Source organism: Cetorhinus maximus, chromosome 21 (genome assembly GCF_964194155.1).
Source record: "Cetorhinus maximus chromosome 21, sCetMax3.hap1.1, whole genome shotgun sequence".
In the NCBI taxonomy this organism is placed as follows: domain Eukaryota; kingdom Metazoa; phylum Chordata; class Chondrichthyes; order Lamniformes; family Cetorhinidae; genus Cetorhinus; species Cetorhinus maximus.
Window position 1 is genome coordinate 40,929,362 of NC_135899.1, and position 25,727 is coordinate 40,955,088.

At 50.0% G+C, this 25,727-nt stretch overlaps 1 protein-coding gene across 2 annotated transcripts in view; it reads right to left on the bottom strand.

Annotated features, from left to right (window-relative positions):
• nipal3 (NIPA like domain containing 3) overlaps positions 1-25,727 on the bottom strand; it is a 79,627-nt gene that overhangs the window by 37,557 nt on the left and 16,343 nt on the right. For both annotated transcript variants that reach the window (XM_078566887.1, XM_078566888.1), the window contains 6 exons: positions 16,074-16,245; positions 15,714-15,773; positions 14,731-14,876; positions 10,655-10,751; positions 6,398-6,533; positions 2,342-2,430 (listed from right to left, as the gene is read on the bottom strand). In XM_078566887.1, the coding sequence (XP_078423013.1) occupies positions 2,342-2,430; positions 6,398-6,533; positions 10,655-10,751; positions 14,731-14,876; positions 15,714-15,773; positions 16,074-16,245 (700 nt within the window). The remainder of the gene's footprint in view (positions 1-2,341; positions 2,431-6,397; positions 6,534-10,654; positions 10,752-14,730; positions 14,877-15,713; positions 15,774-16,073; positions 16,246-25,727) is intronic.

Sequence of the window (25,727 nt, forward strand, 5' to 3'; positions counted from 1 at the left end):
CATGAACGTTTTTAAAGTGTTGGAAAAATTTTTATTAACATTAATGCACATGTCCCAGCTCATGTGACAGTTTCACAGGAGGGGACATGTCCTTAAAATTTTTTTCTCCCTTTATTCAATGTTTTATACGTGAAACTAATCTCCCTGAGGCACCTCTGTGCTTCAGGGAGATTTCTGCGCTCTTTCCCATGTTTGATTAATTTATTAGTTATTTGAGGAAGCAACAAACAACGTAGATGAAGGGGAACCTGTAGATGTAGTGTATCTGGACTTCCAAAGGCATTTGATAAGGTCCTAGATCAAAGGTTACTACACAAAATAAGAATTCATGGTGTAGGGGTTAACATAGTAGCATGGATAGAGGATTGTTTAGCTAAAAGGAAGCAGAGAGTAGCGATAAATTAGTCATTTTCTGGTTGGCAAGCTGTAACCAGTGGAGTGCCACAGGATCATTACTGGGGATTCAACTCTTTACAATCTACATCAATGACATGGATGAAGGGACCAAAAGTAACTTGTAAAGAGGACATAAGGAGTCCACAAAGGCATAGATAGGTTGAGTGGATGGGCAAAAATTTGGCAGATGGAGTATAATGTGAGAAAATGTGAACTTGTCCACTTTGGCAAGAAGAATAGAGAAGCAGCATATTATTTAAATGGAGAGAGATTGCAGAACTCTGCAGTACATGGGGATCTGGGTATCCTGATACATGAATCACAAAATGATAGCATGCAGGTACACCAAGTGATTAGGAAGGCAACTGGAATTTTGTTGTTTATTGCAAAGGAATTGGAATATAAAAGTGGGGAAGTTTTGTTACAGTTGTACAGAATATTGGTGAGGCCACACCTGGAGTATGTGTATAGTTTTGGTCTCCTTACTTATTAGTTAATAGCCAATTAAGGCCCGCCCAGCATGACGTGTGCCTGGAAGCGCTGAGCGCTCCCTGTGCTCCTGGCATTGGAAGCAGTTCAAAGAACGTTCACTCGACTGATTCCTGGGGTGAAGGGGTTATCTTATAAAAAAAAGGTTGGACAGGTTGGGCCTGTATCCATTAGAGTTTAGAAGAATGAGGGGTGATTGAAACAGATAAAATCCTGAGGGAATTAACAGGTTGAAAGGATGTTTCCCCTTATGGGAGAGACTGGAACTAAGAAACAGATTTTAAAAATAAAAATGGGTCTCCCATTTAAGAAATATATTAAGAGAATTTTTTTCTCTCAGAGAGTTGTTAGTCTGTGGAATTCTTTTCCCCAGAGAGCAGTGGAGGCAGGGTTTTTGAATCTTTTTAAGACTTAGTTAGGTAGATCTTTGATTGACAAGTGAGTCAAAAGATTATAGAGAGCAGACAAGAAAGTAAAGTTGAGGCCATAATCAATTGAGCCACGATCTGATCAAATGGCAGAGCAAGCTCGAGGGGCTGAATGGCCTACCCCTGCTCCTAATTTGTATGCTCGTATATATATTTCTATAGTACTCTAACAATATAACAAGAATCAAGGCACTTCACAGGAGCAACATTTAACACTGAGCCACATCAGGCAATGTTATGGCAGATGGCTAAATGTTTGGTCAGACAGGTGCATTTTAAGGAGTGTCTTGAAGGAGGAAAGAAGGGCAGAGAGTCAAAGGTTTAAGGAGGAAATGGAAGAATTTCAGGCCTTGACAGCTGAAGACAGTCACCAATGCTGCAGCAATTAAAATTGGAGACACTCAAGAGGTCAGAATTGGATAAGTGCACACATCTCAGAGGCTACTGGAACTGGAAGAGATTACAGAGATAGAAAGAGGGTGAGGCCTTGGTGGAATTTGAAAACAAGGATGAGAATTTTAAAATCAAGGCATTGCTTAACCAGCGCCAATGAAGGTCAGCGAGCACAGTGGGTGATAGGTAAATGGAACTTGGTGTGAGTTTGGATACAGGCAGCAGTTTATGAAGGGTAGAATGTGGGAGACCAGCAAGGAGAGTATTGAAATAATCAACAGCAGAAAGGCATAGATAAGAATTTCAGCAGCAGATGAGTTGAGACTGTGGTGAAGTCAGACAATTTTACAAAGATGGTAATAGATGGCCTTAGAGATGAAGTAAATATGTGGTTAGAAGCTCATTGCGGGATCAAATCTGACACCCAGGTTGTGGGCACTCTGGTTCAATATCAGTTTGAGGGAGAGTGATGGAGTCAGCAGCAAGGGAACAGACACGTCAGTAACACAGGAGTTGTTACCCTACTCCCAGACTCCACACTAACACCTGGAGGCTGATATCCCATTCCGACAGTCCACACTAACTCCCGGGGTCCCTGTTACATCAGTTGCTCATTGGTCTGCACAGATACTCACCAGCGATGACAGCAATTATTGTGGAGAGAATGTAGCTAAGGCTGGCAATCTGGGATGCATCATGTAACTTAGATATCTCATGCAGAAACCTTCAATAAAACAAAGAACATTTTCACTCTCAGGATCCCCAACACCAAACTCCCACAACAAGAACATGGTGTTTTGACATTTAACGCTCAGTGCTTCCCACATCATTTAGCTGACCCAGTGCAAAAGGAGAGTAACCCACTATCCCAGAGTGCAAAAGGAGAGTAACCCACTGTCCCAGAGTGCAAAAGGAGATTAACCCACTGTCCCAGAGTGCAAAAGGAGAGTAACCCACTGTCCCAGAGTGCAAAAGGAGAGTAACCCACTGTCCCAGGGTGCAAAAGGAGAGTAACCCACTGTCCCAGGGTGCAAAAGGAGAGTAACCCACTGTCCCAGGGTGCAAAAGGAGAGTAACCCACTGTCCCAGAGTGCAAAAGGAGAGTAACCCACTGTCCCAGAGTGCAAAAGGAGAGTAACCCACTGTCCCAGAGTGCAAAAGGAGATTAACCCACTGTCCCAGAGTGCAAAAGGAGAGTAACCCACTGTCCCAGGGTGCAAAAGGAGAGTAACCCACTGTCCCAGGGTGCAAAAGGAGAGTAACCCACTGTCCCAGGGTGCAAAAGGAGAGTAACCCACTGTCCCAGGGTGCAAAAGGAGAGTAACCCACTGTCCCAGAGTGTAAAAGGAGAGTAACCCACTGTCCCAGAGTGCAAAAGGAGAGTAACCCACTGTCCCAGAGTGCAAAAGGAGAGTAACCCACTGTCCCAGAGTGCAAAAGGAGAGTAACCCACTGTCCCATAGTGCAAAAGGAGAGTAACCCACTGTCCCAGAGTGCAAAAGGAGAGTAACCCACTGTCCCAGAGTGCAAAAGGAGAGTAACCCACTGTCCCAGAGTGCAAAAGGAGAGTAACCCACTGTCCCAGAGTGCAAAAGGAGAGTAACCCACTGTCCCAGAGTGCAAAAGGAGAGTAACCCACTGTCCCAGAGTGCAAAAGGAGAGTAACCCACTGTCCCAGAGTGCAAAAGGAGAGTAACCCACTGTCCCAGAGTGCAAAAGGAGAGTAACCCACTGTCCCAGAGTGCAAAAGGAGAATAACCCACTGTCCCAGAGTGCAAAAGGAGAGTAACCCACTGTCCCAGAGTGCAAAAGGAGAGTAACCCACTGTCCCAGAGTGCAACAGGAGAGTAACCCACTGTCCCAGAGTGCAAAAGGAGAGTAACCCATTGTCCCAGGGTGCAAAAGGAGAGTAACCCACTTTTCCACAGTGTGTAAGGCCGGACAGTGACCTACTGTCCTACCCAGTTCACTACTGTTAGCCTCAGCTGTGGCTTAGTTGTGACCACTCTTGCCTCTGAGTCACAAGGTTCTGGGTTCAAGTCCCACTCCAGGGCTCAAGTACAAAAATCAAGGCTGACACTTCAGCGCAGTACTGAGGTGTGCAGTACTGAGGGAGTGCTGTAATGTCAGCGGTGTCATTTTCCAGATGAGATGTTAAACTGAGGCACATCTGCCTCCTTGGCTGATGTAAAAGATCCCATTGCACCAGTTCGAACAAGAGAAGGGGAGTTCTCGGGATGCTGGCCAATGTTTAACCCTCAATCAACATCATGAAAACAGATGACCTGGTCACGATCACAGTGCTGTTTGTGGGTGTTGGCTGCCATGTTTCTTACATTATTACAGTAGTTCATTGGCTGCTCAGGTGGTCCTGAAAACTGCAAGTCTTTTTTCTTTCTATATCAGTGAAAATTTTATATTAAATCATGGAAAAAATGTTGTTTAATGAAAAAACAAATGAGATCTTAGATTTGATATATTGGGGCACAGAACAGAGAAGCAGAGAGGTAACAATAATCTTAGGTAGTGCTTTGTACAGGTTTAGCACGTTTAGTTTGGGTGCCCCACTTTATGGCAAGAGGGATTGTATAAGAGATGAGCGATGATGATCCTCAGGAGAAATGATTTAGTTCTAAGGAGAGACTAGAGAAACAGGAACAGAGACAGAGAAGGTATCAGTTCAAATTGTGTGGGGGCTTGAACAAATAAATCAGGGAAACTACTTCCGTTGGCCAATAAGTTGCTAACTAGAGAGGATCAGAACAGACAAGAGAACAGGAGCCATGCACGAGCTCTTTGTGAGCTCTACACAGGCATAACCAACAGACCAAATCACCACCTTCTGTGAGGAAAAGTCTATGGTTTTATCATCGCTAACACTGCAGTTTCAAGCAGGCTTTAATGAGTTTGTAATTCAGTAAATTCCAAACCTTAACATGTCTATTTCTGTCCTGGATAAACCTAGCTGCCAAAATACAACAGCTGGCCCTGGTTGGTACTACAGCAACAGGCCGTGGGGCAGTGCTGATGCAGTGAAATCATGTGGGACACAGCGATGTATCTAATTCAATGGGACTTTACAGCAGCAAGATATAACAAAGACCTTTACTGAACTATGACATTTTTTCAAGTTTCATCAGAGCCCCAATCTATAGGGAGTTAGTAAATCTCAGACATATGTCAAACCTTTTGGGGAGGGGAATGGTGGGAGTAGGTGTTTTGTAGTTGATTGCTTGGTCGAATAGCAAAACGACATTCACCAGCAAGGCTCGCACTTGAATACTTGATACTCATTGGGGGTAAGAGCTCAGTGTCCCAGGAACCAGATCCAGGAAAGTGCACATTACCTGGGGAACTGAATCCCAAAGGAATGCTCCTTACCCGAGGAACTGAATCCCAAAGGAGTACTCCTTACCCATGGAACTGAATCCCAGCGGAGTCCTCATTACCCAGGGAACTGAATCCCAAGGAAGTGCTCATTACCTGATCAACTGAATCCCAGGGGATGCTCCTTACCTGAGGAATTAAATCCCAGGGAAGTGCTCATTACCTGAGGAACTGTATCCCAGTGGAGTGCTCATTACCCAAGGAACTGAATCCCAGGAGAGTGCTCCGTACCTGAGGAACTGAATCCCAGGAGAGTGCTCCATATCCGAGGAACTAAATCCCAAGGGAGTGCTCATTACTCGAGGAACTGAATCCCACAAGAGTGCTCATTATCCGAGGAACTGAATCCCAGGAGAGTGCTCATTATCCGAGGAACTGAATCCCAGGAGAGTGTTCATTACCCAAGGAACGGAATCCCAGAAGAGTGCTCATTACCCAAGGAACTGAATCCCAGGAGAGTGTTCATTACCCAAGGAACGGAATCCCAGAAGAGTGCTCATTACCCAAGGAACTGAATCCCAGGGGAGTGCTCATTACCCAAGGAACTGAATCCCACGAGAGTGCTCATTATCCGAGGAACTGAATCCCAGGAGAGTACTCATTATCCGAGGAACTGAATCCCAGGAGAGTGCTCATTACCCAAGGAACGGAATCCCAGAAGAGTGCTCATTACCCAAGGAACTGAATCCCACAAGAGTGCTCATTACCCAAGGAACTGAATCCCAGGGGAGTGCTCGTTACCCAAGGAACTGAATCCCAGGGGAGTGCTCGTTACCCAAGGAACGGAATCCCAGAAGAGTGCTCATTACCCAAGGAACTGAATCCCACGAGAGTGCTCATTATCCGAGGAACTGAATCCCAGGAGAGTACTCATTATCCGAGGAACTGAATCGCAGGACAGTGTTCATTACCCAAGGAACGGAATCCCAGAAGAGTGCTCATTACCCAAGGAACTGAATCCCGCGGGAGTGCTCATTACCCAAGGAACTGAATCCCAAAAGAGTGCTCATTATCCGAGGAACTGAATCCCAGGAGAGTGCTCCATACCTGAGGAACTGAATCCCAGGAAAGTGCTCATTACCCAAGGAACTGAATCCCAGGAGAGTGCTCATTATAGAGGAACTGAATCCCAGGAGAGCGCTCATTACCCGAGGAACTGAATCCCAGGGGAGTGCTCGTTAGCCGGGGAACTGAATCCCAGTTGGGTGCTCACGATCTGAGAAACTGAATCCAGTGGCAAATCTATAACAACACATGGTTAAAAAAAAAGAAAATGAAACCCCTTTTTAAAGGCATTGACTCACGCTGCTTGATAAACTGCTGTTGCGACCATACACACAAGCATCACGTAGAATATAGGATAAGTCAGCTGTATGTTCCCCTGGATCGACAGAATGACCATTCCTGACACACCCTTTGCTGCAACAACAGTCACTGATCCTGGAGGAGTAAACAACACAATAACAGTATGAGTAATACTTCCGACTAGGCACGTTACAGCCTTCCAGGCTAAATATTGAATTCAACAACTTTAGATCTTAAACTCCCTCCCCCCGTCCCCATCCCGTTTCTTCCCCCTCCCTTTTGTTTTTTTCAATAATTTATATAGATTTTTCTTTTCCCACCTATTTCCATTATTTTTAAATCTACAACTGTAATACCTTGTCAGCCTTTCCACCCAACCCCCACTAGAGCTGTACCTTGAGTGTCCTGCCATCCATTCTTAATTAGCACATTTTCTTAGATAATATCACCACCTTCAACACCCCTTTGTTCCTTTTGTCTGTGACATCTGCTCCTATCATTGCTTGCTTGTCCCTACAACCACCATCCCCCCTCAACTTCTCTCCCCCCACCCCACCTTAAACCAGCTTATATTTTACCCCTCTCCTAACTATACTCAGTTCTGCTGAAGGGTCATGAGGACTCGAAACGTCAACTCTTTTCTTCTCCGCCGATGCTGCCAGACCTGCTGAGCTTTTCCAGGTAATTCGGTTTTTGTGTTGAGTAATAACTCTGTACTGTTACACAACCAGTAATCCTTATTCTGCTGAATTAACAACGAATCAGTAGTTACACAGTTAGAAGAGTTATCTCACTGAGTTAACACTGACTGCACACAGCCATATCAATACCAGGGCTCGTTGAGCAAGTCAGAAGCTGGATAAATGTAATGACTGACTCTGCCTCAAAGCCTACAGAACACCTACAGGACACAAGTCAGGAGTGTGATAAATACACACCCAACGTTCACTTCCTCAACCCCTGTGCCATTGAACTCAGTATCCACCCCACAGGCACCCATGCACTGTGACAGCAGCGTCTACAGACCACAGAGCAGCACCATGCGCAGCCTCCTGTGCCGTACACCACCTCCAATGTCACATCCCCAGCCCCGCATAATGCACTCAAGATGCACTGTAACTACTTGCTTCAACAACCCCTCCCAGCCCAGTGACTTCCCCTAAGGACAATGTATAGCAAAATTACGAGAATGTGGCTATGTCTAGCTTGCACATAATCCTAACTTCGCCATACCGCCGTATCTTCATTACCACTAAAATTTCCTACTCAACATTCTGATCACTATCAGTGCAAGGACTGAGGCAGTTTGAGGGGAATTGCCTGCATCAGTACATCTTAAAAACAAACGGTAACACTGTACAATTAGTGAGTAGCCCCTACTGAATAGACAACAAATCATAATAACTTCAATGACTATAATATTACGCTGCTGAACTCTGTACAGCCCCTATCTTCGCTCCCACTAGTCCAAAGGGAATGTACGTGAGTACGTCTGGCACATAACCAGCTGAGTTATCCATCATCAGGTCTAGCTAGACCATACCAAGCTCCATCAGACTGCACTCTCCTCTGCTAAAACTGCCCACCACTCCTGGTGAGCAAAAATAAAGCCCAGCTTCCTTTCTCCACAACTAAATGTCTCCCTAAAGCTCTCCTCCCTGCCCCTCAACTCCAACATGGGTTTCATTGCTACTAATTGTGACCATCCATTCAGCTACTTCTGATGTTGCCCTCTGCTTTGCACTGGCCTCACCCCTGTCCATATTGCTCTCCACTGTCTCCCTGTTGTCAAGCTGCTGGGTGAACATCGAGTCCTGTATGAACCTCAACACATCCATCAGCTAAACATTGGGTCTTCTGCCTCCAGTCAAAAACTTCATTGTAATGTCATTCACTCCAATTCCATAGCCACCACGAACAGTCTGGTTCCGCCTCAGACAACCTTGGCACCCTATTTGACCCTGAGTTGAGTATGAGGCTATATTCCCCACCCCTCACCACAAAGACCATTTACTTCTGCAACATCACCTATTACGACACCACCTCAGCTCATCTTCTGCTGAAACCCTCGTACATGTCTTTGTTCCAGACTCAACTATTTTAGTATCTTCTACTGTGAAGGCTGAAGCAAAGTGTTTATTCAACTCCTCTGCCATTTCCTGGTTCCTCATTATTATTTCCCCAACCTCATTTTCTAAGGGGCCTGTGTTCACTTTGGCCTCTCTCTTCCGTTTTATATATTTAAAGAAGCTCTTACTGTCCATTTTTATATTATTTGCTAGTTTATCCTCAAAGTTTATTTTGTCCCTCTTTATTATTTTTTGGTCACCTTTTGTTGGATTTTAAAACTTTCCCAATCCTCTGGCTCATCACTAATCTTTACCACATTGTACGTTTTTTCTTTCAATTTGATACTGTCCTTAACTTCCTTGGTTAACCATGGTTGGTTTATCCCCTTCCTTGAATCCTTCTTCCTCACTGGGATATATCTTTGCTGAGAGTCATGAACTATTTTCTTAAACGTCTGTAATTGTTCATCAACCGTCTGTTCTGACAAACTCCTTTCCCAGTCCACTCCAGCCAACTCTGCCCTCATTCCTCTGTAATTACCCTCCTTTAAGTTTAGCACAGTTGTTTCTAACCCAAGTTTCTCACTCTCAAACTGAATGCTAAATTTTACCATATTATGGTCACTCAGGGATCCTTTACTCTCAGATCATTTGTTAAACCTGCCTCATTACACATTACCAGATCCAAAGTAGCCTGATCCCTGGTTGGATTCACAGGGCAGCCATTATCCCACAGGAAGTCTTTGATGCGCTCTATTTCGGCTTCAAGCTTGCACAGTAAGTACACAACTCAGGCCCTATTTATGGGATTGTTGATAAGGCCAATCTTGTAGCATGTGGAAGTGTAGGAATCCTAACATCTATATTGACCAGTGAAGATAGGCTTGCAATAGACAGTAACTGAGAACATATTAGTGGGTTTCTAAATTAGCACATTGAGGAAAAGGAGCTCTCAATGTGAGTCACTTACACTTGCTAAAAGCCACCTATCGTCTGCAGGAAAAAGGAACAGGCATTGCACCTTTTTGAATTAAACAAAAGCATGGAGGACAGTAGCTTCCTGGTACATTCTCTATGGCAACACCTTGCCAAGAGTCTGTTTGCCAACCACTCAGCACCCTTTTCTCCTGCAGTATAAATTGTTGTTCCCTTTGAAATTTGGCATTCTTGCATCTTTCCTGATGAGTGGAAGGTGAAATGGTTTAACAGCATGCCTCTTTTTTCACCAATACTCTCCTAACTTCCCCTTGTCATTTGGTGTCTGTTTTCTCCCCTTGCCTCTCGTGACATCTTGATTATACAATTGCAAACTGCTTTGACCATACAATTACCCAGGAATAAATTTTACAACTCTCAAAATACTGAGGATCTGAGTAAAAATCATCCTGAGGAGCTTGTGGCAGAGTGTTCAGTGTATCTTAGTTGATTAATTATATGCAGGTGATGAACAGTAACTAGGGATTCACTTGTGCCAGAGATGCACAGAATAAAACTGTAGTTGTTGGATGAGAAGATGCATACTTGTAATGTGTCCGTCTGTAAATCATGTTTATAAGGAGTGTGTAATGATTGACTCCAACAAAGTGTCCTAGTGACAGTTTTGGTCTGCTGGATGGAGCCTGGGGAGAGGCAAGGAACAGATTCTCAAGGGCAGTCTGAGGGAGTAGGGTTAAACAGTCGCTGACAGACAGTCTGAGGGGGGAAAGTTAAACAGTCACTCACGGATAGTCTGAGGGGAGGATTACCCAGTCACTGGCGGACAGTCTGGGGGAGAGGGTTATACACTCACTGACGGACAGTCTGAGGGGGGAGGGTTACATAGTCACTCACGGACAGTCTGAGGGGTGAAGATTAAACAATCAGTCACAGACAGTCTGAGGAGAAGAGTTACAAGTCACTCACAGACAGTCTGAGGGGGGAGGGGGTTACACAGTCACTCACAGGCAGTAGCTCATGTTCTTCCTCGTAGCAAGTGCCTGACCTCAGTTGGAGACATGCAGATGAAGCTACTGTCCAGCTGAAAGACATGGCCCTGTGCAAGAGGAGATTAGATTACATTGGCCAGCTGCAGAACCTCAGCGACAGGGAGGGACATAAGAACTAATTTCTTGTGCAGACAGAATGCTATCCTATCCTTCTGGAGGAAAACCAGTATCCTGCGAGTTTGCAAGCTGATCCTAGACTTACCCAGCAGGGCCACCAGCAGCAGAACAATGACAAGATAGGCCACTTTTTGTCTTTTATAGAAATATAGGAGAAGGCAGAAGATGATGATCACCACAAGCTGGGGTACAAAGAGGAACAGATCAGTGGCAGTAAATTGGAACATTTAAACAAGAATTATTCTTGAAACATTGCTCAAACCTAGCACTTATAACAGTGTTACAAACATGGCTCCTTCTCCAAGTTAGTACTGCTGCCCCCAACCAGCTTCCCCCACCCATCTCTCCTCCACCGTTCCCTTATCCCCGACCCCCAACCTGCCAGCTCCAGCCCTCTCCCTCACCAACACCTTCCCCCTCCTGTCCCACCAACCCCACTCCCCCACTGCACCCTCCACCCCTTCTCCCACACTGCCCCCTCTTTGTCCTCTCCCACACTGCCCCCTTCTCGTCCTCACCGCCAGCCCCCTCCTCCTCCTCTCTCCCACCGCTACCGATTCCACCTCCCCACTCTCACCGCCACCCCCCATCCTCTCTCCCACTGCTCCCACTCCTCAGCCTCTCTCCCACCACTGTGGTATTGTCATTGGATGAATAATGCAGAGATCCAGGGCAATGCTCTGGGGACGCAGGTTCGAATCCCTCACAACAGATGGTGAAATTTGAATTCAATAAAAATCTGGAACTAATGATGACCATGAAACCATTGTCGATTGTTGCAAAAAACCATCTGGTTCACTAAGGTCCTTTAGGGAAGGAAATCAGCCATCCTTACCTGGTCTGGCCTACATGCGAGTCCAGGTCCACAGCAATGTGGTTAACTCTTCATGTCCTCTGAAATGGCCTAGCAAGCCACTCAGTTGTATCAAACTGTGAAAAAGTCTAAAAGGAACGAAACCGCACGGTCCTCCCGGCATCGACCTAGGCACCGGAAGCAACAACGGCAAACTCAGCCCTATCGACCGTGCAAAGTCCTCCTTACTAATATTCAGGAGCTTGTGCCAAAACTGAGAGTGCTATCTCACTGTCGAGTCAAACAACAACCTGACATAGTCATACTCACGGAATCAAGCCTTGTAGATAATGTCCCAGACGCCACCATCACCATCCCTGGGTATGTCCTGTCCCACCGACAGGACAGACCCAGCAGAGGTGGCGGCACAGTGGTATACAGTCAGGAGGGAGTTGCCCTGGGAGTCCTCAACATCGATTCTGGACCCCATGAAATCTCATGACATCAGGTCAAACATGGGCAAGGAAACCTCCTGCTGATTACCACATACTGCCCTCCCTCAGCTGATGAATCAGTGCTCCTCCATGTTGAACACCACTTGGAGGAAGCACTGAGGGTGGCAAGGCTCAGAATGTACTCTGGGTGGGGGACATTATTGTCCATCACCAAGAATGGCTCAGTAGCACCACTAGTGACCGAGCTGGCCGAGCCCTGAAGGACATAGCTGCTAGACTGGGTCTGCGACAGGAGGTAAGGGAACCAAGAAGAGGGAAAAATGTACTTGACCTCATCCTCAACAACCTGCCTGCCACAGATGCATCTGTCCATGACAGTATCAGGAGGAGTGACCACTGCACAGTCCTTGTGGAGACGAAGTCACGTCTTCACATTAAGGATACCCTCCATCGTGTTGTGTGGCACTACCACCGTGCTAAATGGGATAGATTTCAAACAGACCTAGCAACTCAAGACTGGGCAACCATGAGGCGCTGTGGGCCATCAGCAGCAGCAGAATTGTACTCAAACACAATCAGTAACCTCATGGCCTGGCATATCCCCCACTCTACCATTACCACTAAACCAGGGGATCAACCCTGGTACAATGAAGGCACTCTGCACTAGGAGGAGGACATGCCAGGAGCAGCACCAGGCATACCAAAAACCTGGTAAAGCTATAACACAAGACTACTTGTGTGCCAATCAGCATAAGCAGAAAGCAATAGACAGGGCTAAGCAATCTCACAACCAATGGATCAGATCTAAGCTCTGCAGTCTTGCCACATCTAGTCGTGAATGGTGATGGACAATTAAACAACTCATTGGAGGAAGAGGGTCCACAAATATGCCCATCCTCAATGATGGGGGAGCCCAGCACATCAGTGCAAAAGATCACAGAATCACAGTGCAGAAGAGGCCCTTCGGCCCATCGAGTCTGCACCGACACGTGAGAAACACCTGACCTACCTACCTAATCCCATTTACCAGCACTTGACCCATAGCCTTGAATGTTATGATGTGCCAAGTGCTCATCCAGGTAAAGATAAGCTGAAGCATTTGCAGCCATTTTCAGCTGGAAGTGCCGAGTGGATGATCCATCTCAGCCTCCTCCGAAGGTCCCCAGCATCACAGGTTATCATCTCAAATTAGTCTTCAGCTAATTTGATTCACTCCACGTGACATCAAGAAACGGCTGAAGGCACTGGATACTGCAAAGGCTATGGCCCTGACAATATTCCGGCAATGGTACTGAAGACCTGTGCTCCAGAACTTGCCGCGCCCCTAGCCAAGCTGTTCCAGTACAGCTACAACACTGACATCTACCCAGCAACGTGGAAAATTGCTCAGGTATGTCCTGTACACAAGAATCAGGACAAATCCAACCCAGCCAATTACCTACCTATCGCCCCATCAGTCTCTCTCGACCATCAGTAAAGTGATGGAAGGGGTCATCAACAATGCTATCAAGCAGCACTCTTTTAGCAATAACCTGCTGAGGCTCAGTTTGGATTCCACCAGGGTCACTCAGCTCCTGACCTTGTTACAGTCTTGGTTCAAACATGGACAAAAGAGCTGAACTCCAGAGGTGAGGTGAGAGTGACTGCCCTTCACATCAAAGCAGCATTTGACCGAGTGTGGCATCAAGCAGCAGTACCAAAACCAGAGTCAATAGGTATAAGGGGAATCAGGGGGAAATCTCTCTGCTGGTTTGAGTCATACCTAGCACAAAGGAAGTTCGTTGTGGTTGTTGGAGGTCAGTCACCTCAGTTTCAGGACATCACTGCATGAGTTCCTCAGGGTAGTGTCCTAGGCCCAACCATCTTCAGCTGCTTCATCAATGACCTTCCTTCCATCATAAGGTGAGAAGTGGGGATGTTCACTGATGATTGCACAATGTTCAGCACCATTCACAACACCTCAGATATTGAAGCAGTCCATGTCCAAATGCAGCAAGACCTGGACAATATCCAGGCTTGTGCTGACAAGTGGCAAGTAACATTCGCACCACACAAGTGTCAGGCAATGACCATCTCCAACAGGGGAGAATCTAACCACTGCCCCTTGCCGTTCAATGGCATTACCATCACTGACTCCTCCACTGTCACATTCCTGTGGGTTACCATTGACCAGAAACTGAACTGGACTAGACATATAAATACTGTGGCTACAAGAGCAGGTCAGAGGCTAGGAATCCTACAACTCATCTCCTGACTCCCCAAAGCCTGTCCACCATCTATAAGGCACAAGTCAGGAGTGTGATGGAATACTCCCCACTTGCCTGGATGAGTGCACCTCCAGCAACACTCAAGAAGTTTGACACCATCCAGGACAAAGCAACCCGCTTGATTGGAATCCCATCCACAAACATCCACTGCCTCCACCAATGACACACAGTAGCAGCAGTGTGTACCATCTGCAAGATGCACTGCAGGAACTCACCAAGGCTCATTAGACAGCACCTTCCAAACCCATGGCCACTACCATCTAGAAGGACAAGGGCAGCAGATGCATGGGAACACCACCACCTGAAGTTCCTCTCCATGCCATTCACCATCCTGACTTGGAAATATATTGCCGTTCCTTTACTGTCGCTGGGACAAAATACTTGAACTCCCTCCGTAACAGCCCTGTGCGTGTCCCTACACGGACTGCAGCAGTTCAAGAAGGCAGCTCACCACCACCTTCTCAAGGGCAATTAGGGACGGGAAATAAATGCTGGCCTAGCCAGCGACACCCACATTCCGTGAATGAATCAAAAAAAACCCTCCTTCTCCTCTTCTCCCACCGTCACATTTATTCCTCTCCCGACCGGAGCTCACTCCTCCACCTCTCCCCAATCCTCCTCTCCCCTTGGCTAACCCAGTCCTTACCAGGTACAGGAGGAATGGCAACCCGAGAAGGTGCAGTTCCAGGTTCCTCCCAGAAAGCTTCTCATGAGTATTTGGTCCAAATGTGACCAACAAATAGATTCCGATCACTGTCAAAGCGCAGCCAAGAAACGACAGCACATATCGCCCTGAAGACAGAAGAGCACACTAGTCAATAGGCTGCAAATTTCTTCTAAATTACTGCTTACACAACAGGAACAGGACTACTTGATCATGGAACACCAACTATTAACATCATAGAACAGTACAGCACATTCAGCCCATTGAGTCTTCTCTTTCCTCATATCCCTGTCATTGCTTCTCCTTAAACTATTTATCTAACCTCCTTTTGAAGACTATTATTGATACAATATGTGCTACCCTATCAGCCAATGCATGCTCAATCTTAATCATTTGTTTCGAAAACAAGTTTTCCTTCTGTTGCAGCTGGTTCTTTTGCCCATTCACCTGTGCTCTCTGGTTACTGACCCTGCAGATATTTGAAACTATTGTCCTTTATTTACTCCAAAACCATTCACAATTTTAAGCATCCCTATCAAAACTTTCTCTGCTTGAAGGGGAACAACCCCAGCTTCACTAATCCATCCATGTAACTGCTTTGTTAACCTGTTCTACAACCTTCAAAGGTTGGTGCACAAACATCCCAAAGTCTCGTTCTCCTGGCACTCTCCCCAACCCCCCATTTAAATGTGCACCATGTGGCTTGTACTGTCTCTGCTTATTCTTCAAACACAGGTTTTCAACTCATCTGACACTTCATTCCTGCAGCTGTCTCTTACAGTCTATTACTATTTTCTTCACTGTTTACTACACGTTCAAGTTTCATAATATCTACAAGCATCAAAACTGTATCTTGTGACTCCATGTTCAAGTGACAAATAGATATCAAAAATATGCTAACATTTACTGAACAAGGATTCCGCTAAAGAAGGATTGAGATATTTTTTCACTTAATAATAACTTACGCAAAAATTCTTTGGGTTTCCACTTCTCCCTCAGGAATATGATTCCTAAAATTGAGCTGGCTGATGAGACAAAAGATACAAATATGAGGTCTGAAGCTCAGTGTCAATGCGCACATGCAGCCCAACCCAACAGGACCCACTTCCCATCATTTACCAGACACCTCTCTGTCCCCCTGTCCCCTGCCTCACTCCACCATCAGTGGGACCCTCCCTTTGGGATTCTTTCCTCCTTTACCATAAGGCACCCTCTCTTAATTCTTGTGGGATCTGCAGAGAACACCTGCTTTGTTTGCCCAAGTACCTGAGATTTAGTACACCCTGCATCATGTGGATCACTCAGACATAGAAACAATTTCATACCGACAATGGAAACAGCACTGAGTGGTGTGACGAGTGATAGTGGTGCGTAGGCGTACGAGGTGAAGATTCCCAGCTCCCCCAGTAACATCAACACCAGTCCCAACCACCAGGTCTTTGTCCGAAAGTACGACCGAGGCTCCTTGGTGCCTGATAGCCTCACATGGCTGTACTTCTGCAACAGGAGGTGGAAGAATGTCACAAGGATAGTACTATGAACTAAGAGGATAGAGAGAGGGAGAGAGGAGAGGAAGAAGGCACAACAGGGGCAGCCAGGTGGGAGGAGGGGAGCACAGAGGTAGGGGGAGGGGATGGGGAATGAGAACGACAGGCAGTGGGGTGTGCACAGGAGGTTGGGCAGGCAATTCGGTTCTTCAAGTCAACGAATTTAGGCCGGAGCTAGACAGACAGAGATGTGGAGGGCGCGGGGGGGGGGGGTTGCTGAGTACAGCGTGTGTGTCGGGGGGGTGGGGAGAGGGGCTGATTACAGTGTGTGTGTCGGGGGGGTGGGGAGAGGGGCTGATTACAGTGTGTGTGTCGGGGGTGTGGGGAGAGGGGCTGATTACAATGTGTGTGTGGGGGGGGAGGGGGGCTGATTACAGTGTGTGTGTGTCAGGGAGGGGAGGGGCTAATTACAGTATGGGGGAGAGGGGCTGATTACAGTGTGTGTGTGGGGGGGGAGGGGGGCTGATTACAGTGTGTGTGTGGGGGGGGAGGGGGGCTGATTACAGTGTGTGTGTGTCAGGGAGGGGAGGGGCTAATTACAGCATGGGGGAGAGGGGCTGATTACAGTGTGTGTGTGGGGGGAGAGGGGCTGATTACAGTGTGTGTGTGGGGGGAGAGGGGCTGATTACAGTGTGTGGGGTGGTAGAGGGGCTGATTACACTGTGTGTGTGGGGGGGGGCGGAGGAGCTGATTACAGTGTGTGTGTGGGGGGAGAGGGGCTGATTACAGTGTGTGTGTGTGGGAGGGTAGAGGGGCTGATTACAGTGTGTGTGTGGGGGGGTAGAAGGGCTGATTACAGTGTGTGTGTTGGGGGGTAGAGGGGCTGATTACAGTGTATGTGGGGGGGGGGAAGAGGGGCTGATTACAGTGTGTGTGTGGCGGGGGGGGAGAGGGGCTGATAACTGTGTGTGTGTGTGGCGGGGGGGGAGAGGGGCTGATAACTGTGTGTGTGTGGGGCGGGGGAGAGGGGCTGATTACAGTGTGTGTGGGGGGGGAGAGGGGCTGATTACAGTACGTGTGTGGAGGCTGGGGGGGGGGACTGGGGCTGATTACAGTGTGTGTGTCGGGGGGGCTGATTGCAGTGTGTTGTGGGGGGAGGGCTGATTACACTGTGTGTGGGGGGAGAGAGGGGCTGATTACAGTGTGTGTGTCGGGGGGGAGAGAGGGGCTGATTACAGTGTGTGGGGAGGAGAGGGGCTGATTACAGTGTGTGTGTTGGTGGGGGGGAGAGGGGCTGATAACTGTGTGTGTGTGGGGCGGGGGAGAGGGGCTGATTACAGTGTGTGTGGGGGGGGAGAGGGGCTGATTACAGTACGTGTGTGGAGGCTGGGGGGGGGGACTGGGGCTGATTACAGTGTGTGTGTCGGGGGGGCTGATTGCAGTGTGTTGTGGGGGGAGGGCTGATTACACTGTGTGTGGGGGGAGAGAGGGGCTGATTACAGTGTGTGTGTTGGTGGGGGGGAGAGGGGCTGATTACAGTGTGTGTGTGTGTCAGGTTGGGGGAGAGGGGCTGATTACAGTGTGTGTGTTGGTGGGGGGGAGAGGGGCTGATTACAGTGTGTGTGTGTGTCAGGTTGGGGGAGAGGGGCTGATTACAGTGTGTGTTGATGGGGGGGGAGAGGGGCTGATTACAGTGTGGATGCGGGGGGGAGAGGGGCTGATTACAATGTGTGTGTTGGTGGGGGGGAGAGGGGCTGATTACAGTGTGTGTGTTGGTGGTGGGGGAGAGGGGCTGATTACAGTGTGTGTTGGTGGTGGGGGGAGAGAGGGGCTGATTACAGTGTGGATGCGGGGGGGAGAGGGGCTGATTACAGTGTGTGTGTTGGTGGGGGGGGAGAGGGGCTGATTACAGTGTGTGTTGGTGGGGGGGGGAGAGAGGGGCTGATTACAGTGTGGATGCGGGGGGGAGAGGGGCTGATTACAGTGTGTGTGTTGGTGGGGGGGGGAGAGGGGCTGATTACAGTGTGTGTGTTGGTGGGGGGGGGAAGAGGGGCTGATTACAGTGTGTGTTGGTGAGGGGGGGAGAGGGGCTGATTACAGTGTGGATGCGGGGGGGAGAGGGGCTGATTACAGTGTGGATGCGGTGGGGAGAGGGGCTGATTACAGTGTGGATGCGGGGGGGAGAGGGGCTGATTACAGTGTGTGTGTTGGGTGGGGAGAGGGGCTGATTACAGTGTGGATGCGGGGGGGAGAGGGGCTGATTACAGTGTGTGTGTTGGTGGGGGGGGGAAGAGGGGCTGATTACAGTGTGGATGCGAGGGGGAGAGGGGCTGATTACAGTGTGTGTGTCGGTGGGGGGCTGATTACAGTGTGTGTGTCAGGGGAGGGGTTCATTACAGTCTGTGTGTGGGGGGAGAGTTGGGAGATGAGGAGAAATTTCTTCACCCAGAGAGTGATGAGCCTGTGGAATTCGCTACCACAGAAAGTAGTTGAGACCAAAACATTGTATGTTTTCAAGAAGAAGATAGATATAGCTCTTGGGGCGAAAGGGACCAATGGATATGCGGAGAAAGCGGGAACAGGCTATTGAGTTGTTTGATCAGCTGTGAAAATAATGAATGGCGGAGCAGGCTCGAAGGGCCGAAGGGCCTACTCCTGCTCCTCGTTTCTAGGTTTCTATGATTAGTGTGTGTGTCGGGGGGGGAGAGGGGCTGATTACAGTGTGTGTGTCGGGGGGGGAGAGGGGCTGATTACAGTGTGTGTGTCGGGGGGGGAGAGTGGCTGATTAGTGTGTGTGTGTCGGGGGGGGGAGAGGGGCTGATTACAGTGTGTGTGTCGGGGGGGGAGAGGGGCTGATTACAGTGTGTGTGTCGGGGGGGGGGAGAGGGGCTGATTACAGTGTGTGTGTCGGTGGGGGAGAGGGGCTGATTACAGTGTGTGTGCCGGGAGGGGAGAGGGGCTGATTACAGTGTGTGTGTCGGGGGGGGAGAGGGGCTGATTACAGTGTGTGTGTCGGGGGGGGAGAGGGGCTGATTACAGTGTGTGTGTCGGGGGGGGAGAGGGGCTGATTACACTGTGTGTGTCGGGGGGGGGAGAGGGGCTGATTACAGTGTGTGTGTCGGGGGGGGAGAGGGGCTGATTACAGTGTGTGTGTCGGGGGGGGAGAGGGGCTGATTATAGTGTGTGTGTGTCGGGGGGGGAGAGGGGCTGATTACAGTGTGTGTGTCGGGGGGGGAGAGGGGCTGATTACAGTGTGTGTGTCGGGGGGGGAGAGGGGCTGATTACAGTGTGTGTGTCGGTGGGGGGAGAGGGGCTGATTACAGTGTGTGTGTCGGGTGGGGTGGGGAGAGGCTGATTACAATGTGCGTGACGGGGGTGGGGAGAGGCTGATGACAATGTGCGTGTGTGTCAGGTTGGGGGAGAGGGGCTGATTACAGTGTGTGTGTGTGTCAGGTTGGGGGAGAGTGGCTGATTACAGTGTGTGTGTGTGTCAGGTTGGGGGAGAGGGGCTGATTACAGTGTGTTTGTCGGGGCGAGGAGAGGCTGATTACAACGTGCGTGTCGGAGGGTGGGGGGAGAGGGGCTGATTATAGTGTGTGTGTGTTGGGGGAGAGGTCTGATTACAGTGTGTGTGTCGGGGGGGAGAGGGGCTGATTACAGTGTGTGTGTGTTGGGGGGAGGAGGGCTGATTACAGTGTGTGTGTGTTGGGGGATTAGGGCTGATTACAGTGTGTGTGTGTCGGGGGATTAGGGCTGATTACAGTGTGTGTGTGTCGGGGGGAGAGGGGCTGATTACAGTGTGTGTGGGTTGGGGGATTAGGGCTGATTACAGTGTGTGTGTGTCGGGGGGAGGAGGGCTGATTACAGTGTGTGTGTCGGGGGGAGGGGGGCTGATTACAGTGTGTGTGTCGGTGGGGAGAGGGGCTGATTACAGTGTGTGTGTCGGGAGGGGGGAGAGGGGCTGATTACAGTGCGTGTGTCGAGGGAGGGGGGAGAGGGGCTGATTACAGTGCGTGTGTCGGGTGGGGGAGAGAGGGGCTGATTACAGTGTGTGTGTCTGTTGAGGGGGGAGAGGGGCTGATTAAAATGTGTGTGTCGGAAGCGGGGAGAGGGGCTGAGTACCGTCTGTGTGGGGGAGAGGGGCTGAATACAATGTGTGTGCCAGCGGGATGGGCTGATTACAGTGCATGTGTGTCGGGGGTAAGAGGAGCTGATTACACTGTGTGTGTTGGGGGGGGGCAGAAGGGCTGATTACAGTGTGTGTTGCAGGGGGGAGAGGGGCTGATTACAGTGTCTTTGTTGCGGGGGCCGGAGGGGAGAGAAGGGCTGATTACAGTGTGTGTGTGGGGAATAGAGGGGCTGATTACTGTGTGGGTGTGGGGTATAGAGGGGCTGATTACAGTGTGGGTGTGGGGTATAGAGGGGCTGATTACAGTGGGTGTGTGGGGGGGGGTAGAAGGGCTGATTACAGTGTGTGTGTCGGGTGGGGAGAGGGGCTGATTACAGTGTGTGTGTCGGGGGGGGGAGAGGGGCTGATTACAGTGTGTGTGTCGGGGGGAAAGAGGGGCTGATTACAGTGTGTGTGTCGGGGGGGGGAGAGGGGCTGATTACGGTGTGTGTGTCACGGGGGGGAGAGGGGCTGATTACAGTGTGTTTGTCGGGGGGAGGAGAGGCTGATTACAACGTGCGTGTCGGAGGGTAGGGGGAGAGGGGCTGATTATAGTGTGTATGTGTTGGGGGAGAGGTCTGATTACAGTGTGTGTGTCGGGGGGCAGAGGGGCTGATTACAGTGTGTGTGTGTTGGGGGGAGGAGGGCTGATTACAGTGTGTGTGTGTTGGGGGATTAGGGCTGATTACAGTGTGTGTGTGTCGGGGGATTAGGGCTGATTACAGTGTGTGTGTGTCGAGGGGAGGAGGGCTGATTACAGTGTGTGTGTCGGGGGGAGGGGGACTGATTACAGTGTGTGTGTCGGTGGGGAGAGGGGCTGATTACAGTGTGTGTGTCGGGAGGGGGGAGAGGGGCTGATTACAGTGCGTGTGTCGGGGGTGGGGGGGAGAGGGGCTGATTACAGTGTGTGTGTCTGTTGAGGGGGGAGAGGGGCTGATTAAAATGTGTGTGTCGGAAGAGGGGAGAGGGGCTGAGTACCGTCTGTGTGGGGGAGAGGGGCTGAATACAATGTGTGTGCCAGCGGGATGGGCTGATTACAGTGCATGTGTGTCGGGGGTAAGAGGAGCTGATTACACTGTGTGTGTGTGTGTGTGTGTGTGTGTGTGTGTGTGTGTGTGGGGGGGGAGGCAGAAGGGCTGATTACAGTGTGTGTTGCAGGGGGGAGAGGGGCTGATTACAGTGTCTTTGTTGCGGGGGGGGGGAGAGAAGGGCTGATTACAGTGTGTGTGTGGGGAATAGAGGGGCTGATTACTGTGTGGGTGTGGGGTATAGGGGGGCTGATTACAGTGTGGGTGTGGGGTATAGAGGGGCTGATTACAGTCGGTGTGTGGGGGGTGGTAGAAGGGCTGATTACAGTGTGTGTGTGGGGTATAGAGGGGCTGATTACAGTGTGTGTGTGGGGTATAGAGGGGCTGATTACAGAGTGTGTGTGCGGGAGGAGATCGGCTGATTGCACTGGATGTGGGTGGGTGTTGAGGCAGAGGGGCTGATTACAGTGAGTGTGTCGGGGGGGAGAGGGGCTGATTACAGTGTGTGTGGCGGCGGGGAGAGGGGCTGATTGCAGTGTGTGTGGGGGTGTTGGGGGAGAGGGGTTAATTACAATATGTGCGTTGGGGGTGGAAGAGTGGTTGGTTACAGTATATGTGTGGGGGGAGGAGAGCAGCTGATTGCACTGGGTGTAGGTGGGTGTTGGGGCAGAGGGTCCGATTACAGTCTGTGTGTCGGGGGGGGAAGAAGGGCTGATTACAGTGTGTGTGTCAGGGGAGGGGTTGATTACAGTCTGTGTGTTGGGGGAGAGGGGGGAGATGAGGAGAAATTTATTCACCCAGAGAGTGGTGAGCCTGTGGAATTCGTTACCACATAAAGTAGTTGAGACCAAAGCATTGTATGTTTTCAAGGAGGAGATAGATATAGCTCTTGGGGCGAAAGGGATCAAAGGGTATGGGGAGAAAGCAGGAGCAGGCTATTGAGTTGGATGATCAGCTATGATCATATTGAATGGTGGAGCAGGCTCGAAGGGCCGAATGGCCTACTCCTGCTCCTAGTTTCTATGATTACAGTGTGTGTGGGGTATAGAGGGGCTGATTGCAGTGCGTGTGTGTGTCGGAGGTCGGGGGGAGGCAGAGGGGCTGATTACAGTGTGTGTGTGGCGTACAGAGGTGCTGATTACAGTGTGTGTGTGGGGTACAGAGGTGCTGATTACAGTGTGTGTGTGGGGTACAGAGGCGCTGATTCCAGTGTGTGTGTGGGGGGTATAGAGGGGCTGATTACAGAGTGTGTGTGGGGTATAGAGGGGCTGATTACAGTGTGTGTGTGTGGGGTATAGAGTGGCTGATTACTGTGTCTGTGTGGGGTATAGAGGGGCTGGTTACAGGGTGTGTGTTGGGGAGGAGATCGGCTGAATGCACTGGGTGTGGGTGGGTGTTGGGCCAGAGGGGCTGATTACAGTATTTTTGGAGGGTATAGAGGTGCTGATTACAGTGTGTGTCGGGGAGGAGAGGTGCTGATTACAGTGTGTGTATTGGGGAGGGGTGGGGCTGATTACAGTGTGTGTATTGGGGAGGGGTGGGGCTGATTACTGTGTGTGTATTGGGGAGGGGTAGGGCTGATTACAGTGTGTGTATTGGGGAGGGGTGGGGCTGATTACAGTGTGTGTATTGGGGAGGAGAGGTGCTGATTACAGTGTGTGTATTGGGGAGGGGTGGGGCTGATTACTGTGTGTGTATTGGGGAGGGGTAGGGCTGATTACAGTGTGTGTATTGGGGAGGGGTGGGGCTGATTACAGTGTGTATTGGGGAGGAGAGGTGCTGATTACTGTGTGTGTATTGGGGAGGGGTGGGGCTGATTACAGTGTGTGTATTGGGGAGGGGTGGGGCTGATTACAGTGTGTGTATTGGGGAGGGGTAGGGCTGATTACAGTGTGTGTACTGGGGGAGGGGGCTGATTACAGTATGTTTGGGGGATATACAGGGGCTGATTACAGTTTGTGTGGGGTATACAGGAGCAGATTACAGTGTGTTTGGGGGATATAGTGGGGCTGATAACAGTGTGTGTGTCGGTGGGGGGAGGAGAGGGGCTGATTACAGTGTGTGTGTCATGGGGGGAGAGGGGCTGATTACACTGTGTGTATCAGAGGGAGGGGCTGATTACAGTGTGTGTTCGGGGGTAAGAGATGATTACAGTGTGTGTGTCGGGGGGAGAGGGGTTGATTAAAGTGTGTGTTCGGGGGTAAGAGGAGATGATTACAGTGTGTGTGCGGGGGTAAGAGGAGATGATTACAGTGTGTGTTCGGGGGTAAGAGGAGATGATTACAGTGTGTGTGCGGGGGTAAGGGGAGATGATTACAGTGTGTGTGTCAGAGGGGGGGGCAGAAGGGCTGACTGCAGTGTGTGCTGCAGGGGGGAGAGCGGCTGATTACGGTGTCTGTGTGGGGGGAGAAGAAGGGCTGATTACAGTGTGTGTGGGGTGAGAGGGGCTGATTACAATGTGTGTGTGGGGTGCAGAGGGGCTGATTACAATGTGTGTGTGTCGGGGAGGAGAGGGGCTGATCATGGTGTGTGTGCAAGGTATAGAGGGGCTTATTACGGTGTGTTTCCGGGGGTATATAGGGGCTGATTACAGTGTGTGTGGGGTATAGAGGGGCTGATTACAGTGTGTGTGTGGGCTATAGAGGGGCTGATTACAGTGTGTGTGTGGGCTATAGAGGGGCTGATTACAGTGTCTGTGTGGGGTATAGAGGGGCTGATTACAGTGTCTGTGTGGGGTGTAGAAGGCCTGGTACAGGGTGTATGAGAGGGAGGAAATCGGCTGATTGCACTGGGTGTAGGTGGGTGTTGGGGCAGATGGGCTGATTACAGTGCGTGTATTGGGGGAGAGGGGCTGATTACAGTGTGTTTGGGGGATATAGAGGGGCTGATTACAGTGTGTGTGTTTGGGGTATAGAGGGGCTGATTACAGTGTGTTTGGAGGATATAGAGGGGCTGATTACAGTGTCTGTGTGGGGTATAGAAGGGCTGGTTACAGGGTGTGTGTGAAGGAGGAAATCGGCTGATTGCACTGGGTGTGGGTGGGTGTTGGGGTAGAGGGGCTGATTACATTGTGTGTCGGGGAGCAGAGGTGCTGATTACATTGTGTGTATTGGGGGAGGGGTGGGGCTGATTACAGTGCGTTTGGGGGATATAGAGGGGCTGATTACAGTGTCTGTGTGGGGTATCGAGGGGCTGATTACAGTGTGTGTTTGGGGTATAGAGGGGCTGATTACAGTGTGTTTGGAGGATATAGAGGGGCTGATTACAGTGTCTGTGTGGGGAAGAGAAGGGCTGGTTACAGGGTGTGTGTGAAGGAGGAAATCGGCTGATTGCACTGGGTGTGGGTGGGTGTTGGGGTAGAGGTGCTGATTACATTGTGTGTATTGGGGGAGGGGTGGGGCTGATTACAGTGCGTTTGGGGGATATAGAGGGGCTGATTAGAGTGTGTGTGTGGGGTATCGAGGGGCTGATTACAGTGTGTTTGGGGGATATAGAGGGGCTGATAACAGTGTGTGTGTTGGAGGGGGGAGGAGAGGGGCTGATTGCAGTGGGCATGTCGGGGGGGAGAGAGGGGCTGATTACAGTGACTGTGTCGGGGGGGGGAGAGGGGGGCTGATTACAGTGTGTGTGTCGGGGGGGGCAGAAGGGCTGATAAAAGTGTGTGTTGCAGGGGGGAGAGGGGCTCATTACGGTGTCTGTGTGGGGGGTGAAGGAGGGCTGATTACAGTGTGTGTATTGGAGGAGGGGTGGGGCTGATTACAGTGTGTGTATTGGAGGAGGGGTGGGGCTGATTACAGTGTGTGTATTGGGGAGGGGTGGGGCGGATTACAGTGTGTGTATTGGGGGAGGGGTGGGGCGGATTACAGTGTGTGTATTGAGGGAGAGGGGCTGATTACAGTGTGTGTATTGGGGGAGAGGGGCTGATTACAATGTGTTTGGGGGATATAGCGGGGCTAATTACAGTGTGGGTGTCGGGGGGGGATAGGGGCTGATTACATTGTGCGTGTTGTGGGGGAGAGGGGTTGATTACAGTGTGTGTGTACATGGGGCTGGAAGGGGCTGATTACAGTGTGTGTGTCGGGGGAGGGGTTGATTACAGTCTGTGTGTGGCGGGAGAGGGGGGAGATGAGGAAAAATTTCTTCATCCAGAGAGTGGTGAGCCTGTGAAATTCGCTGCCACAGAAAGTAGTTGAGACCAAAACATTGTATGTTTTCAAGAAGGAGTTAGATATAGCTCTTGGGGCGAAAGGGATCAAAGGGTATGGGGAGAAAGCGGGAGCAGGCTATTGAGTTGGA